General features: G+C 44.2%; 1 protein-coding gene across 2 annotated transcripts in view; it reads left to right on the top strand.

Annotated features, from left to right (window-relative positions):
* Nucleotides 1-17,469, top strand: part of IQGAP2 (IQ motif containing GTPase activating protein 2) — a 1,114,959-nt gene that overhangs the window by 203,918 nt on the left and 893,572 nt on the right. For both annotated transcript variants that reach the window (XM_086960756.1, XM_086960757.1), the window contains exon 2: nt 7,888-7,987. In XM_086960756.1, coding sequence (XP_086816882.1) covers nt 7,888-7,987 — 100 coding nt within the window. The remainder of the gene's footprint in view (nt 1-7,887; nt 7,988-17,469) is intronic.

The raw sequence follows: 17,469 nt of genomic DNA, 5'->3' as shown, positions 1-17,469 counted from the left end.
AAGGTTGCTTCTGATTCGTTAATAGACTTGTTAGTCCCTCCTTAGTAACTAATGCCTTGTCTACATTTGTAACCTCCTATGCGGACTGGACTTTTTACTTGTGTTGTTACATGGTCTGCTTTTTCTAGTCTGTGAGCACTACTTTCTTAAATGATTTTCTCCCAATCCACCCACAACATGTTTTCCTGCAACGCATTTATTTTTATTAGTAATGGCGGCCGCATCATATTTACAAAATGCGCGACTCACCCAACTTGCACCTTTTCATCTATATTATTATTTTTTTTGGTAGCGCGGTCCGCTTTTACTATAGCGGCACGCTCCTTTCTTTATCTTCTTTGCCAGCACGTCTAGTTAAACTCTGTTCGTCATTCTGCAAGCTCTGCTTTGCCCCACTCCAGTGAAAGGCTCGGCTCAAACTCTATTTGTCCGGTCGTGCTACAAGGAGCAGATACAGCGTTGGCTCCTTCATATGTGAGGAGGTGGGCGGGAAGTAATGCAGCTCTTTTTTCCCTCATTTGTAATGCAATAGGTTTTGTTTCAAAGATGGCGCCTTTCCAGTACTTTTGCAGATGGCTTTTCTGAGGTATCCAGTTGTCCTTGTAAGTGTGGCAATCATCTGTGTGCTTGCGTGAATGGTGTCACCATCTTCAATCAAATTCAGTGCTCTAACCGTGTCGCCTCCACGTTTACTTTTTACTATTAGCCTGTTATTTTGTTCAGCATGCTACCGCGTGGGTGTGCTTGGATCGAAGTGGATTTGGTGCGCAAGGGCCTGATTTGTGCTTTTTATGTGATTTGGCGCTGCTGGTATGGAATGCAGTGAAGCAAACTGAATGATTGATAAGGCACTAGTGCATGGATGGAGTACTGTGTGAATGCTTAATTTATGTTCTGTACACCTACTACTTTTGAGGATTTCAAAAGCTCCCATGTATAGGGTGACATTTGTCCAATATCACACATTCTTTTTATGATGATGATGATTATTATTATTGCACACCATTCACCATGTGAGGGCCACTTGGCACTGTTGCAGACGTCTCTTATGCTCCGCTTTCAGGCAAGTTGAATTTTTCTGCGGTCTATGCAGCAAAAAGCCAGTTTATCATTTTTTCCCTGAAGTTTCTTATGGGCCTTTCATTCTGAACATTAAAGGGACGGGGTTTTTATTATTTTTCGTTAAGTGGACCCACTCTCATTAGACTTAATTCTGCTGGCTTCGTGGACAATTTACCCAGTACACCACATCCTAATGAATCTGTATTCAGAAGTGGTTTGTGGCAGCGCCTGGAGTAGGGAGTGCCTGGCCTGCTTGGTTGTGTCCTGACACTGTCTGCCAGTGGTGGCAGGGTCCAAGGAGTGGGATGTGAGAAGTTTATGCCTTTAATGAACATGAACATCTAGAAGCGAAATGCCTCTCCTCGTCCGTTAAATGTATGCAGCATTGCTGAGAAGTACAGCAAATGTCAGATGAAAGGAGTGCAGGTTCTCAATACCTGCCACATTAAAAGGATCGGCTTCAGCAAGAATTTAGAGCTTAAATTGTAAAAAAATAAAAGTGCTGCATGCTTAAATACTTAAAGCTTCTAGGTATGCGTATAGCTGCTTCTCTGGTATCATTGGTAATTCCTCATTCTCATTCTTCTAGACAGTGCTGCAAGTGATTCTCTTGTCCCAGTAGTAATTCCCCATTCTTCTGAGTCCTCTAGGCAGTGCAACTGCTGCTTCTCTGGTTCCCGTGGTAATTCCTCATTCGAAGTCATCTATACAGTGCTGCAGCTGCTTCTTTGGTCCTGTTGGAACTTTCTCATACTCGGTCCTCTATGCAGTGCTGCACCTGCATCTGTGTTTGTGGACATAATTACCTCATTCTAAATCATCTTAACAGTGCTGCTAGCTGCTTCTCTGGTCCTATAGGTAATTCCTCATTCTAGTATCACTAGAAAATGAAGCAGATGCTTTTCAGGTCCCAGTAGAAATTCCTCATTCTAAGTCCTCTAGACAGTGTTGCAGCTGCTTCTCTGGTGCCAGTGGTAATTCCTCATTCTAAGTCCTCTAGACAGTGTTGCAGCTGCTTCTCTGGTGCCAGTGGTAATTCCTCATTCTAAGTCCTCTAGGCAGTGCTGCAGCTGCTTCTCTGGTCTCATTGGTATTTCCTCATTCTAAGTCCTCTAGACAGTGCTGCAGCTTCTTTTCTGGTCCCAGTGGTAATACCTTGTTCTCAGTCCTCTAGGCAGTGCTGCAGCTGCGTCTCTGGCCGTGTCGGTAGTTCCTCATCCTATGTCCTCTAGACAAGTCCTGCAGATCCTTCTCTTATCCCAGTGGTAATTCCTCATTCTAAGTCCTCTAGGCAGTGTTGCAGCTGCTTCTCTTGTCCCAGTGGTAATACCTCGTTCTCACTCCTCTAGGCAGTGCTGCAGCTGTGTCTCTGGTCATGTCGGTAGTTTCTCATTCCAAGTCCTCTGGACGAGTGTTGCAGATACTTCTCTGGTCCCAGTGGTGATTTCTCATTCTAAGTCGTCTACGAAGTGCTGCAGCTGTGTCTCTGTTCATACATTAACTACACTCCAAACGGAGACACATAGGTAATAGGCATTGTCACTAATGACGCCAATAGCTCTAACTCTGACAAATACGAGACCTATTGCATTGAAAATGCTTATTTATTGGTTTCCTTATTTCCTACTTCTTGCATGGTTCTTTCACATGTGTTCAGAGTACACTGAAGTGTTTGCCCCAGACCAGGCACATTTCTTTTACACACTGTTGGCAGCAACAGCACCGCTTCCTCGCAGGGTACCGCTGGAGGTTTCCAGTAGTGCTATATCTTCAATATTTACACATCTGTTTTTTATCTTTCAAGTACTTATGGCTACAGTCCTTGATTCGCTTCTTTTGTTTTACCGATAGCAAACCTTTAGGCGAGTTTGTCAAAGGCGTCAATGTGATGGTTGTTCTCACCAACTGCAACTTGATTTGAACAATATGGAGCTGAAGAGAGCTTCTCACCTCAGCTGCTGAACAATTTCATACTGTGTGCACCCATGTAAAGAACCACTTGGAGCACAGAGAACCGACCGCCCCAACCCAATGAGCCCATGCGCAATGCTATAAAACAGCCCAACTACTACTGGTACCGGGTGAAAATATGCACTGCTGCAGCGCTCTTCACTCCTCTACCTCACTACTTTCATTGCTTAGAACATCCCTGCCCCATGCTTCCATCTCATTCATCCAGACATGTACATCTTTTTCCCAAGAGAAAGGCTGTAAGCATGGGGGCACAACTAATTCCTCCAGAGCAAAACTTGAAACTCCCTGATAGTTTAGTAGACAAAGTGTGAATCTGCATTAAAGGAATCCGCATTGGTTTGGTTTGTCTACCACATAAAAACTTGATCACGACTGACCCTCAAATAAATAAATATAGATAGATAGATAGATATACTGACATACTCCATTCTGGTGCCATCTGCATAGCAATTGAGTAATTTATTTTCTCTTCCTACTACTATTATTTTAGTTTATTTCATTTTATCCACAACACTACTTTTCTTGGAGTACAATGTTGAAGCGCAGTAGCCTAGTGACTGTTAATACATGTCTCCCTGTAGGGAGGAGTGTGGCTTAAATATTCGAACTTTAAACATGAAGCTAAAGGCAGAGTTTGTTTTGTTTTACGGAGTTTTATGTAGCGCAAACTTGATCCTAAGGTATCAGGCATCAGAGCACTTTACACGAGCACCAGTTGCATTACTAAAGACAAATTCATTTTTTTAGGCACCGGGTGATTACTTGATTTGCCCAGAATCACAGGATGTTGTGCGTCCTTGCCGAGACTCGAACTCGATTCCCCAGATTTGAGGTCCACCGCCCTACCCCTAAGGCTACATCCTCTCCCCAAAGTCATTATTTTTCCATTTGGCTGGAAATCTTCTTTGATTCTTAGATGGTTAACGTTCTTCAAAAGCACAAATTGAGAATTTCGGTAGTCCAATCATTGAATTAATTGCAAATTATATTTTCCGGCCCCTTGATCGTCTCTAGTTGGAATGCTGACATACAGACCAGAATTTACTTTTCTTTTGTGGCCAAAGTCACAGATCATTGCCGATTCAAAGGTTGCCCATCGTATTTTTAACTTTGTAGTTTCGAGGGAAGGCCCGGAAGTGGGTGATAGTTCAGATGGGCATTGTATTGCAACTGGAGTTAAGAAACTGCTATTCTTTTCTTGAGTCATTGAGTATGATGAAAGCTAATTCCACCACTGTGTTTTCTGGTTTTTGAGTTTGATTTGGTGAGGGATAATTGTAGCTGAATTTAGATTCTGCGACTGCTGCTGAAGAGGAGTTGGTGAAGGCAGTCTAGAAGAGCAGATTCGAGTGAGCATTCTTGTAGAATGTTGCAGTCTGATAGGTCTTCATCCTCCTTACACACAGAGGTTACTCACTCAAGGGACATGCTGGTGAAACAGGTAACCGTAAAAGGGAAAAGCACCAAGTCAAGCCACCTATTTCCTCCTCTGGTGCCTCATGGATTGTTCTAACTGGATCTAGTATGTTCGGTCCACTGTTTGCCACGTAACGGTCTGTCTGGAAGATCCCAGTTTCAATCATGGAATGTGGGTATCCATGCAGAAAGCAAGCAATGAGGAAAGAAAGCAACGCGTCTGTGATAAAAAACAAAATTCAACTAATTGAATGCGTTAATATTTTGCAAAGTTTTATTTAATTTTTCTCTAGAAACAGAGTAGTAAATAATCACCCAAAGTTTCTGCTGTGTAGGCGGGTAATTTCTATAGCCTTATAGCCCGCCGTAGTGGGCTATACCGGCTATTAAAGGCCCGCTGTAGCTTTAAAGGCCCGAGCTGAAGGCGAGGCACTTTAACAGGGCAGCAGGACTTTAATAGCAGGTATAGCCCTGCTATGAAGGACTATAAGGCTATTAGAACATTCTGCCACTTGAGAGCAGAATGTTCTAACAAAGCCTTCAGGGATCGCGAGGGGATTGAAATCCCGTCAGGCTCCCTGAAGCATCTGGCTGTGAACAAAGAAACATTGGAATGTTGGAACTCTGGGCTTATACCAGCCATTATAAGCCCAGAGCACTCCATTGTTTTCAATGGAGCTACCAACATTCCACTGTTCTAATACTAATTATATTGGTTTCACAAAAGCATGATACTTTCAAATAAAGAACTCTATTTGGATGCCTGCCGATTACCACTATTTTGCATCTTGATCTCCCTGACCAAACTATGAATTTTTCAAAGATCTGATCACATCAGCACATACAGTAACAAGACTAACATCAGACTCGTATGTCCAGAGCTGTATGAAAGCCCAAATGGCTTGCTGCAGCCAACATCAATCAATCTAAAATGACCAAAATACATAGATGTGTATGTCAAGGCTTCCACTACCACATGCAGTAAAGAACCGCATGCTCTTGCACATGCCGGTTTGAGGGGACAAAGAGGGAAGCAAGTGCAGTGCCGCATTCAAGCAGCAGCTTTTAGCGAGTAACCCTTTCTTGAGCTTTATGCATATAAGGAAATTACCTGCACCTGTCCCTGCGGTGTAAATACAAAAAAACCATTAGAAGTCGTTCATGGTAGTAGAGGTTTTGTTGCATATATAACATGAAACTAAATAATCTCATATTTTGTGTGTTAGGAAGAATCCCGTTCCTACTCCTTTCCATCCTTAATCCACCACTTTGTGCCTCAAGAAACTTTGGAGACCACTATTCATAATGATATTGTGTCTGTTATGTCTATATTAGTATTGCAAGGCACATCACCATTGAGAGTTCATCAGCAGTTAGCAACAGTCCAGTAATACCCTGTGTAAAAATTATGTATGAGGATATGGTGTGATGGGTACCTTTTGGGAAGGTGTCCCTGATTGTCATGGTGGCTGGGGGAACCGTGACCGCCACCATTTTTTCAAAAGTATATTTTTATGTCCACGTATACAAGAAAAGTTCCATTCCAATAACCCTCTTCACTCCGAATACCTTTTTTCCGCATGCTGTCACAACGCAGTCGTAAGAACGACCGCGTTGTGACACCGCATACCATCACTCCGCAAGTCTTAACAACGACTTGCGGAGGGGGGCGCTGGATGTTGGAATAGTAAAATTTACTATTCCAACTCCAGTCTGTGCGGACTTTAGGGAAGATGTTGGATTTTAAATCCAACACCTTCTTCCCCCATTCCGCAAGGCGTTGTGACAACGCATATCATTACTCCGCATGTCGTTACAACACGGTTGTTATAACGACCCCGTTGTGACAGCATGCGGTGTCACGGATGCGGACTGAAGGTGCGTTTCCGTTCCATTCACAACAACCTTCCACCACCCGTTCTTCCGTGGTTAAATCCCATGTTCCCACCAGCACAGGAGCTATAACCGTGTCTACAGTTCACTACATCATGGGTCTGTGTCCAGTGACCGGAGTCTGTGTTTAAATTCTATGATGGATGCATTATTTCCCCTCCCAGTCCGCATAAAAGGGGGGGGGGGGGTCAGCCATGTCCCCCTCTCTTAACTCATGTTCATGTCCCATCCCCCCCCTTAACTTATCATATTTTCTCATGCACCCTCTCCCATTGTAGACTTCCCTTTCCATTATTCTACAAAATTCCATTCCTAATTACCAGTTTTGCTGTGAAGGGAGAAGCCCAGACCTCTGTGCAGTGTCCCTCTTAGCCCCCATACAGCCCAAGTTTACTAACAGTTTCTGGTATCCGGAATGTTCTGTTGGACCCCATATACCCAGTAGTTCCAACCTGGGCTGCAGTTCCAAAGGTAACCCAGTTGTTTCTGTGTAGAAAAGTAACCTCCATTCTACAAAGTCTGAGACAGTTTGCGTCTCCAGCCCCACCAATCTTGTAAGCGTCCTTGACACCGGGCTTGGTAGACAAGGGCACTTCTCAGGGTGTTGTTGATAGTGATGTGACGTTTAAAAAGCAGATGTTTAATGTTGCTGTTGCTGTTTGCCAAAGTAATAGATCGCTGAATGTGCTCTTTTAGGTTGATTAGGTGTCTGCCTTCGGGTATCAGTCCTGACTTCTGATCTGGTATTTTGGGGGGCATAGCCGTGGTAATGTTATGGGCCGACGCAGATCGGGGTATCATGGTGTGCATGAGGGCTGTTTTGGGTGAGGTGCGTGTGGAGGGTGGGCTTCAGATATAAGAGGGTACAGGTGACGTGACAATCGAAGCAGGAGAAAATGTTCTGTATTGGCCATTGAGACAGACCTACCTACCTACCTACCTACCTACCTCATGGCACTTGTGGAGTGGGAAACTATAGGGCTGGGCCTGGTCGGAGGACCCGTCACAGGTAAGGACCCAAGGTCAGCGTGAAGCAATATAGTGAATGTGGCAAAAATGGCCATGGTGAGTTCCTTGCGGAGAATTCGTAGCTTTGGTAAGGAGGAGGATCAGTTTTAATAATCTATCGCTGTGCAAATGATAAATCTAGACCGTGTTCATGCACACCTATATTTAATTGAAAGAGTAATGGTAATCGAAGGAATTTCTTATAAGAGAAATGTGATATGTGTTTGGAGTCACAACTGAAAGGCTTTGATTTAACTTGTTGCTAGGATAAGGAATTTTTTTGCTGACACCTAAATATGTTAAAAAACATGATGCCTGCTTTTGTACTACTAATTGTTTTAGCCCTCGTGAACATTTCAATAAGAGTATTAGTGGTATATAAAGTGCTTTCCTTGTCATGTCTATAGTTCCTATCTTTTTTTGTTTTCCCTGTAATATAGTGTTAACAGGCTTTACTGATATGACTCTAAAACTACAATTTCTGTCATATAGTTGTGATCCTTTTAGTGACTCTTGGCTGTTGTCTGTTTGCAGCGATCGTGGATGATGAAAGACTCTCCGCAGAGGAAATGGACGAGCGGAGGCACCAGAACATTGCCTACGAGTACCTGTGCCACCTGGAGGAAGCCAAACGGTAAAAGATGGATTTATTTGATCACTCTTGGCCAAATGCCATGCACGCCTGTCATGGCGGCAAAAGTATTTCAGAGTCCAATGTGGATGGTGGTGGTGATGATGAAGACGCTGTACTTTCCTTGTGATATGGTGGATTGCTTTTCGGTCGAGGTGATAGGGCGGTATCTGTTCTGTTGCGCATGTCTTCAAAATGCAGGGCACTACTTGGCATTGTGAAGACCGCATACCTTAAACAAAATGACAGAGCGCTTGCCTCTTTGGGTTTCTGTCTATGGAAAGGTATGAACTTAAAAAAAGGGAGACCGGAAGTTAATAACGGTCTGCCCCATACCGTCCCTAAAAGTAATCCTATATCAAAAAATGTGACATTGCGGAAAGTTCTCAACTGAGACCAAAAAATGTGCTTTAAATTAGGGATTTGTTCTATCTTCTGTTTAAGAATGACTGACTGGTTGTAGACTTGAGGTTGCTTTTTAATTCTCTTTTGATTCACTATTAGTAATAGTGTCATATTGAGTGATCTGGGAAATTCCATTGAGTTAGGAGTATGCAGATATGACAGTTTGTATCATTTGGTAATTGATGTTTTTGATCGAATGGCCGATTATTGGAACTGCCTTTATTCTTTACACTCCCCTTCTCTGTTGGACCCATGAAGGAGGAGGGAGTTTTCCTTCCTTGGAGAGTAGGTGGGGTACAGCATGGTGGTCTCTGGCGGCCTACCCTCGAAGCCAAAATCCATCTAGGTAGCATCTGCATACATCTAGAGCCATGCACATTGATTACCCATATCAAGGGGTGCATCAGCTGCAGATGTAGAAAAGTAAATAAATCTAAGTGGAGCATAACCAGGAAAACTGTTTGCTTTCTTTAAAACTTGTGGCAGTGCCCGATGTTACCATCGCGCCTCTAACGTGTCTGTTCTATAGTACAGCAGAGCATTCCTGTTTCTTTAATGGATCTGAAGACTCTAATGGCATGTGAGTTAAATGGTATGGGAGACGTGATGTATTTTAATTTCATCAGTCTAATCAACATGTTGTTGAAGTAAGTAGTTCGTTCTTTGAGGTTAAAGAGTGGGTGGAAAAAATGGCGCCCTGTCAAGGTTTTGCATAATGAGAACTTGATGGTTCTGTGATCCGATTATGGTAAAAAGCCCTTTCAGGTAGCTCAGCTGCTGTCACCCCTTTAGGTTTGAAGATGTTTCAGCAGATGTGTGCGATGAATGGTGTCTTAACAAGACTTAACTGTAAGGAAACGTGATGACGTAAGAGTGAATGGCCGGAAGGGATTGGCGCCTCGTTTTTGCTTAATGGTATATTTTTAGAGTTTGTTAATTTCACAAAAGAGACACCAATCAGATTACAGATTACATGTCTTTTGTTCCTCAAATAACTGAATTAAGGAATTCATGCTTAGGGATTTTAGAACAAGCAATCGGACCAGTACTAACTGTCCATTTGAAACATGTTTTCTGTTTATGAAGCACATGTGAAGTTGTGTTTCTGAAGAAAATTGGAATTGGTCCACCAAAAGTACACCACCGTTGTTCTTTTATTTGTTGCCTTAACTCATGTTGGTCAACGTCCATCCACACTTGGAGGTGGTAGCCAGTGAGTGGCATGCTTGGCCTAGACGGTCTTTCATTTATGACTGCTCCCAATGCGAGCCAGTCACTGTAAACAAAGTTAAAATGTATGCGAAAAACAAGGACCCCCTGAATGGAAATAGTACAATTCCTAGGACAGGGAAAACAAATTGTGATTATCAAATCCTAGGCAATCACAACATTAGTATAAGGAACAAGTGTAAACAGGAGGACATTAAGGAACATACTCTATAATAAAACCATATACTGTTTAATAAACAATTATATTAAAATATTTATAAGATCATAAATCATGTTGAACATAGTACATACATAAATAAATACACAGTGAAAATAGGACCGTAGTGTAAAAACAAAAATACAAACAAATCAATTAAAAACAAACAGTTAATAATAAATTACATTGATTACATTAAGTGCCACTTTTATTATTAACTGTGTGTGTGTTTTTAATTGATTTTGTTTGTATTTTTGTTTTTACACTACGGTCCTATTTTCCCTGTGTATTTATTTATGTATGTACTATGTTCAACATGATTTATGATCTTATGAATATTTTGATATAATTGTTTATTGAACAGTATATGGTTTTATTACAGAGTATGTTCCTTAATGTCCTACTGTTTACACTTGTTCCTTATGCTAATGTTGTAATTGCTAGGATTTGATACACACAACAAAGTTAAAATGGTCTGCACTGTACATCGCCTGCACTCCGGGAATGAAAGATGCTTTCAACTAATTGTGTCAGTTTTGCATGCATTGAAGACCATGGTTTTGCGTCTCCCCAAAACGATGCTCCAAAAAGTCTCAAATATTTTGGATACAAAGTCACGATATTCCTGTTTAGACGTGATATTTACTCTTTCTACGTGTGTGTAATGTTATCACACCCACCTGTCACATTGTAAGGAAAAGTGAGTCTTAGAAAAGTGTTTATTAAATGCACGCGAATGTATTCTGGACCCCAGCACGCTTTTCTCACGTGTGTACAGTATTTCTTGCTTTGTGGACTAAACTAAATGAAATGTTCTTTCAGTACTCGTGTCTTGTTTGATTTATTTTTTACTTGTTTAGTGAAGTTAACACAAAAACACCTTATTTTTCTAGTATCTCAGTAGATATTTTGTTCCATGAGATACACCACTTTGAAATGCGAAACTTCGAACAACACTTTTCGTAACTTTTTTCTACTTGACCCTTTTATCTGTGTTTTTGGGTAATTAAATACTATTAAAAACATCGAATGAGGAAAATAGCGTTAAGAAGATTTCATCAAGCATTGGTTAAAACAACACAAACGTAGACTGCCCCGTTTCTTGTATTCTTATTAAATTCTAGGAATGTTTTATTTAGGGGTTCCAAACCTTTGCAGTTGCCTCAAGTGTGCTTTGCTTGTGATCTCTGCGCCTGCCTTGGCAGTCCTGAGACCGCAGCCATCAACTGCGACCTACCCAGTCCGTAGTGTCTCTCGGATGGAAGTTGAGCTCTCTCGGAGGGGAGTTGATGCTCATTTTGCTCCCTGTCTCCTGCAGGCTCCAAGAAGCAAGGAACTGGTGTGCCAGATGAGCAGGGTTTCTCCTTTGGCTCCAACGTTGTTCTATTGGATATACACTTATCTGATGGGTGAAAAGGGCGTAATGGCTCAGAGCTAAGGCGGTAGACCTCGGAGCAGGGGAACAGGGTTCTAGTCTCGGCAGGGACACTCCATATTCTGTGATTCTGGGCAAATCACTTAATCTCCCCAGTGCCTTAAAAAAATGTATGTGTCCCTCAGTAACAAAACTGGTGCTCTTGTAAAGCGCTCTGATACCTTTGGGTCTTGTTCGTGCTATACAAAACGCCACACAAAAAAGTAAATAAAAAAAAAAAAATAAGTGCCAGGGCCTAAGATATTCCTCAGGGGATCATTGTGGCTTGCACCACTTATAGAACTTGCCACAGCCGCCAAATACCAGTATTACCGCCACCCACCAACCATCACACTCAGACAGATATATCATTTTGGACTATACCAGGTAACCTAAAGTATAAGAATGGCGTGGGCATGCTGGCATTATTATTATTGTTATTATTTGTATATCAATTTGTTAAACACACTGCGCCTGCTCCTTTTAAAGTAGACTGGCAGCGCCGCGGTGGTCAGTCATTCATTAGTATGTGCCGATGATAAAAAATAAGTGACGGTGCCAAGCACTGGCTAAACACTAACACAAATGAAACACTGTGATAGCCTCTATTTTCCGTGAGGTAATGGCTGTGTTTTATATCTCTCAGCTGAAAATGAACATGGAGAATGGTGTGCAGTTTTAACCAGGACATTTCCCCATTTTTTTAAACACTTCCTGTATCATTGACACCATTTTTCGGTCCTAGAGTTAGCCAAGATTTTTTAATTGTACGGGGGGGGGGGGGAATAAATAATGATTTATATCTCCAAACTTCAATCTAATAATGCAAGTACTTCAACAGCGAAGCGGGCATGGACTCCATCAAGGTGCTAAAAATTATTAGATTGTTCCCATTAACATAAAGAGACCCCGGTCTTGATCACACATACATATCCATCCATACATAGCCATCCAAAGGAACACTAAAAACTTGATAGCAAAAGGACATTCAATCATAATATATATATATATACATATATATATATATATATATATATATATATATATATATATATATATATATATATATATATATATATATATATATATATATATATATATATATATATCCCATACAAGAAATGAAGTTGCGGCACACTTCTCAGTTTTCACGCAGTTACTTTATTCCGAACGTGATACAACAACTCCTACGCTTTTCGAACCGTAGTTCCTGTTCACGGAAAACAAAGCAGCCAGCTGACCTGAACGGCGATGAAGAATTATATGTTCATCTATGAAATGTACACCTTGACAATCTTGAAAATGCCTTAATATCTGCTATATAAGACAACTGTCACTTTGAAGACTAAAAATTGTATTAGTATTCAACTGTGTCCAGGGACAGACCCAAACTGTTGGGAATGAGAACTTATAGCCAATGACTGTATGTATGTACACAACATGGGTTATGGCACACAGCGGGGACGTAGGGCACTCCGCCCTTAATTGTAAAACGACATTATGTCCAAAGTTACGCATTTAAATCAAACATCAGGTACATTGATTTTTGATTAAACACGCACGTGTTTCACACGAGCGTCAAGAACGCGCCAGTGTCCCTTAAATTCAGGCACGCTTTCCATGCTGTAACAAGATACAGTCCTCACTGATATGCAAAACCCACACTGTGTAATGCAAGGCAAACTGCATATTAGGCTGCTTAAATGTTTAAAAACTACAAGTTCCATCATGCCCCAGATAATGACAGGGGTGTGTACTGGTATAAATGCAAAAATGGAAAAGGGACCAATCACTAATACTACCGTGAACAGGAACTACTGTTCGAAATGCGTAGGAGTTGTTGTATCACGTTTGGAATAAAATAACTGCTTAAAAACTGAGAAGTGTGCAGCGACTTCATTTCTTGTATGGGATTAAACTGAGACACTGCCCTGTTCTCAACGCTGGCACCCACTGGATTGTGCTCCCACTGTGACAGGACAATTTGTGTATATATATATATATATATATATATATTCCGGGCAAAAAGTATTCGGCGGTCCCAACTGACAAATTAGGCTGCAACTGCCGTGGTAGATTGTAATTCCTATGGCGGTGCCTGAGACGCCACCTCCTCAATTGTGGAGAATGCGATGTGACTGACTGCACGACTGGCTCCTTGAGCCCGTCTGAAGCTGTTGGTTGGTCCCTGGGGCTATGCAGTCCGACAGACCACATCATAATGCAGCGGTTGCATTCCGGTGGGACAGACACCAATGGCACGTCAGTGTCAGTCCCACTGACATTGTAATCAGCCCCTTTGTTACATGACTGTGAGTAGCTGCAATTGCCTCTTGCACACTGTGCACATCCGCACAATAAATAGTCCCCTTCAATGCCAGGTACTACTGGCGCAGTGGGTGCTTTTACGTAAAATAAAAACATTCTGGTTTAAAGGCGATGCTTGTTTTCATAGAATACGAGCCTTCTTGCAAAAAGTATTCATAAACAAAATTAGCATTGGTTGAGGAAAAAGGTGAGAAGCAAGGGCAGACATGGGCTTTACCAATATTTTTAGGTCTCGCGACCTATCGATGTGCGCAAGCGCATCGAGCGGAGCGAGAATTCATGTGGCGAAAACATCTTCAAACCAAAGGGCTTTCAGCCCCGCGGTTTTCATGAAGTTCACGCGAACATGCACGCGCATCGCATGCAAGCCCAGCCTCTCCCGCCCCCATCCGGCATCAGGCTTCTCCTCCCCTAGCAGCACTCCTCCCACACCAGCAACTCCCCCTCCCACACCAGCACCTCCCCTCTCTCTCCACGCAATCACAGCCTCCGCCTCCCACACCAGCACCTCCCCCCTCCCACACCAGCACCTCCCCTCTCTCTCCACGCAATCACAGCCTCCCCCTCCCACACCAGCACCTCCCCCCTCCCACACCAGCACCTCCCCTCTCTCTCCACGCAATCACAGCCTTGCCGCACTGCCGAGCCTGTCCCAACAACACAACCCAGCTCCGTCACATGGCTTCTGCTTTGCTCACTTTCGCTCTCCTCAACCCTTCCACTCTTGTTTATATTTTACTCGGCCTCAGCACGTTGTGCAGGCCTGTTTCGGTACTTGGTCGTCTTTCAGGGTGGTGCTCTTTATAACATGCTCATATCTGCTCATCATGGCCGATGTTATCGATCCAAACTGCTAAATCATGTCCACCATGTGATGTGGTAAGTTTGAGTGCGCTGTATCTAAATATTCAGGCACCTCGTCATTCCTTACACGTTTGTATCTTCCTGTATTATTTTTTTTATCTCAGAAGCGTGTTTTGATTCTGTTTCATGTGTTACAGAATGTCAGCACCGCCTTGAGCCAGTGCAACAAAAGCACTCTTTCATTATTCCTCCACAGTGTTGGCCGTTTCCTGTTAAGCTTGATCTGTTTCATATCTGCATCCGTAGTGATTTCTGGTGTGTGTGCTCACTTTACATTCAGTTCCACCAAGCTCTGACCTTAATGCAAGATCGTACAGTCATGTTCATTAAGCAGCATCCCCTTCTCACCTACCATTTTCAGAGGGGGTGTTAATCCCTTCTGTAATTCTACCCTGGTCTGTTTTTGTTACAACATTCAATTTTGCGATTGAATTATTGACGTCTTCCCCCAGGCATCGCATGCAAGCCCAGCCTCTCGCATTCCCAGGCTCTCCCACCCCCATCCGGCATCAGGCACTCCTCCCACACCTCACGGACATCTGTTCACTTCTCCTCCCCCTCCCCAGCCAGCTTCCCCCAGGCCCCTGCTGCTTCACACTCCCATTGCCGTTGGCCCCCTCCCATGCCCGCCGTGTCGGATTTCTCCTCCCCCCTCCCCTTCTCTGCCTTGTTTTTTAATGTCTTACTCTCCTCTGTCCTGCCAAACCTATTTCCTTTTTTCCCCTCATCCTCCTCAGTCCCCTTCTGCCCTCTATCAAGCCGACTCCCGCATTCACTCCTCTCCTCTCTCGACCTCAACTTACCCAGTATTCTCACCCCCTCCACTCCATGCTCCCCTCGGCCCACCTCACACCTCTTCCTGGTGACTGCTCTCTGCTGCTTGCCCTCAGCTTCCAGAATCTCCCTCCTCTCTCGTGGTTCCTGGAAACGCTTCATAGACTGGACTGGCATCCCGGCAAATCCCGACAGCCAGATTCACCACGTGCCGGGGTTGAGCAGATTAAAAAATCACTGCACTGTGCCTGGATATCTTTTAAAGGGTCTTAAAGCGCTGTCGGGCCCGCTCAATGCTGCAGACAACCAGTTTGTTCATCTTTACAGATTTCATTTGTGTGGTATTAATATTAACATTCGTGTGGTCTTTCTCTATGCGCCTGAAGACTAATATTTATCAGACACTAAACCTTTCATCTGATTTCAAATGGATACCACGCTTTTTAATGTATATCCTTAATTTCCATTAGCCTTTTTTTTTTCCCTTCATTTCTCCCTCCGTTTTTTTTATTATACGCCACTTAACAACGCAACGCCACACACACATGCAACGCCACTCGCACATGTAACGCCACTCGCACATGTAACGCCACTCGCACATGTAACGCCACTCACACATGCAATGCCACTCACACATGCAATGCCACTCACACATGCAACGCCACTCACACATGCAACGCCACTCACACATGCAACGCCACTCACACATGCAACGCCACTCACACATGCAACGCCACTCCACCATGCAACGCCACTCAACAACCCAACGCCACTCAACAACCCAACGCCACTCAACAACCCAACGCCACTCAACAACCCAACGCCACTCAACAACCCAACGCCACTCAACAACCCAACGCCACTCAACAACCCAACGCCACTCAACAACCCAACGCCACTCAACCACGCAACGCCACTCAACCACGCAACGCCACTCAACCACGCAACGCCACTCAACCACGCAACGCCACTCAACCACGCAACGCCACTCAACCACGCAACGCCACTCAACCACGCAACGCCACTCAACCACGCAACGCCACTCAACCACGCAACGCCACTCAACCACGCAACGCCACTCAACCACGCAACGCCACTCAACCACGCAACGCCACTCAACCACGCAACGCCACTCAACCACGCAACGCCACTCAACCACGCAACGCCACTCAACCACGCAACGCCACTCAACCACGCAACGCCACTCAACCACGCAACGCCACTCAACCACGCAACGCCACTCAACCACGCAACGCCACTCAACCACGCAACGCCACTCTAACACGCAACGCCACTCTAACACGCAACGCCACTCTAACACGCAACGCCACTCTAACACGCAACGCCACTCTAACACGCAACGCCACTCTAACACGCAACGCCACTCTAACACGCAACGCCACTCTAACACGCAACGCCACTCTAACACGCAACGCCACTCTAACACGCAACGCCACTCTAACACGCAACGCCACTCTAACACGCAACGCCACTCTAACACGCAACGCCACTCTAACACGCAACGCCACTCTAACACGCAACGCCACTCTAACACGCAACGCCACTCTAACACGCAACGCCACTCTAACACGCAACGCCACTCTAACACGCAACGCCACTCTAACACGCAACGCCACTCTAACACGCAACGCCACTCTAACACGCAACGCCACTCTAACACGCAACGCCACTCTAACACGCAACGCCACTCTAACACGCAACGCCACTCTAACACGCAACGCCACTCACACATGCAACGCCACTCACACATGCAACGCCACTCACACATGCAACGCCACTCAACCACGCAACGCCACTCAACCACGCAACGCCACTCACACATGCAACGCCACTCACACATGCAACGCCACTCACACATGCAACGCCACTCACACATGCAACGCCACTCACACATGCAACGCCACTCACACATGCAACGCCACTCACACATGCAACGCCACTCACACATGCAACGCCACTCACACATGCAACGCCACTCACACATGCAACGCCACTCACACATGCAACGCCACTCACACATGCAACGCCACTCACACATGCAACGCCACTCACACATGCAACGCCACTCACACATGCAACGCCACTCACACATGCAACGCCACTCACACATGCAACGCCACTCACACATGCAACGCCACTCACACACGCAACGCCACTCACACACGCTACACCACTCACGTTCCCAATAGGTATCGCAGTAGGAAAGTTGGAGCCATTACTATTACAAATAACAATGCCTTTTATTTTTTTATC

The sequence above is a fragment of the Lissotriton vulgaris genome, chromosome 3_1 (genome assembly GCF_964263255.1).
Source record: "Lissotriton vulgaris chromosome 3_1, aLisVul1.2, whole genome shotgun sequence".
Taxonomy (NCBI): Eukaryota; Metazoa; Chordata; class Amphibia; order Caudata; family Salamandridae; genus Lissotriton; species Lissotriton vulgaris.
Note: the sequence above shows the minus strand (reverse complement) of the source record. Positions and strands in the feature narration are given on the sequence as shown.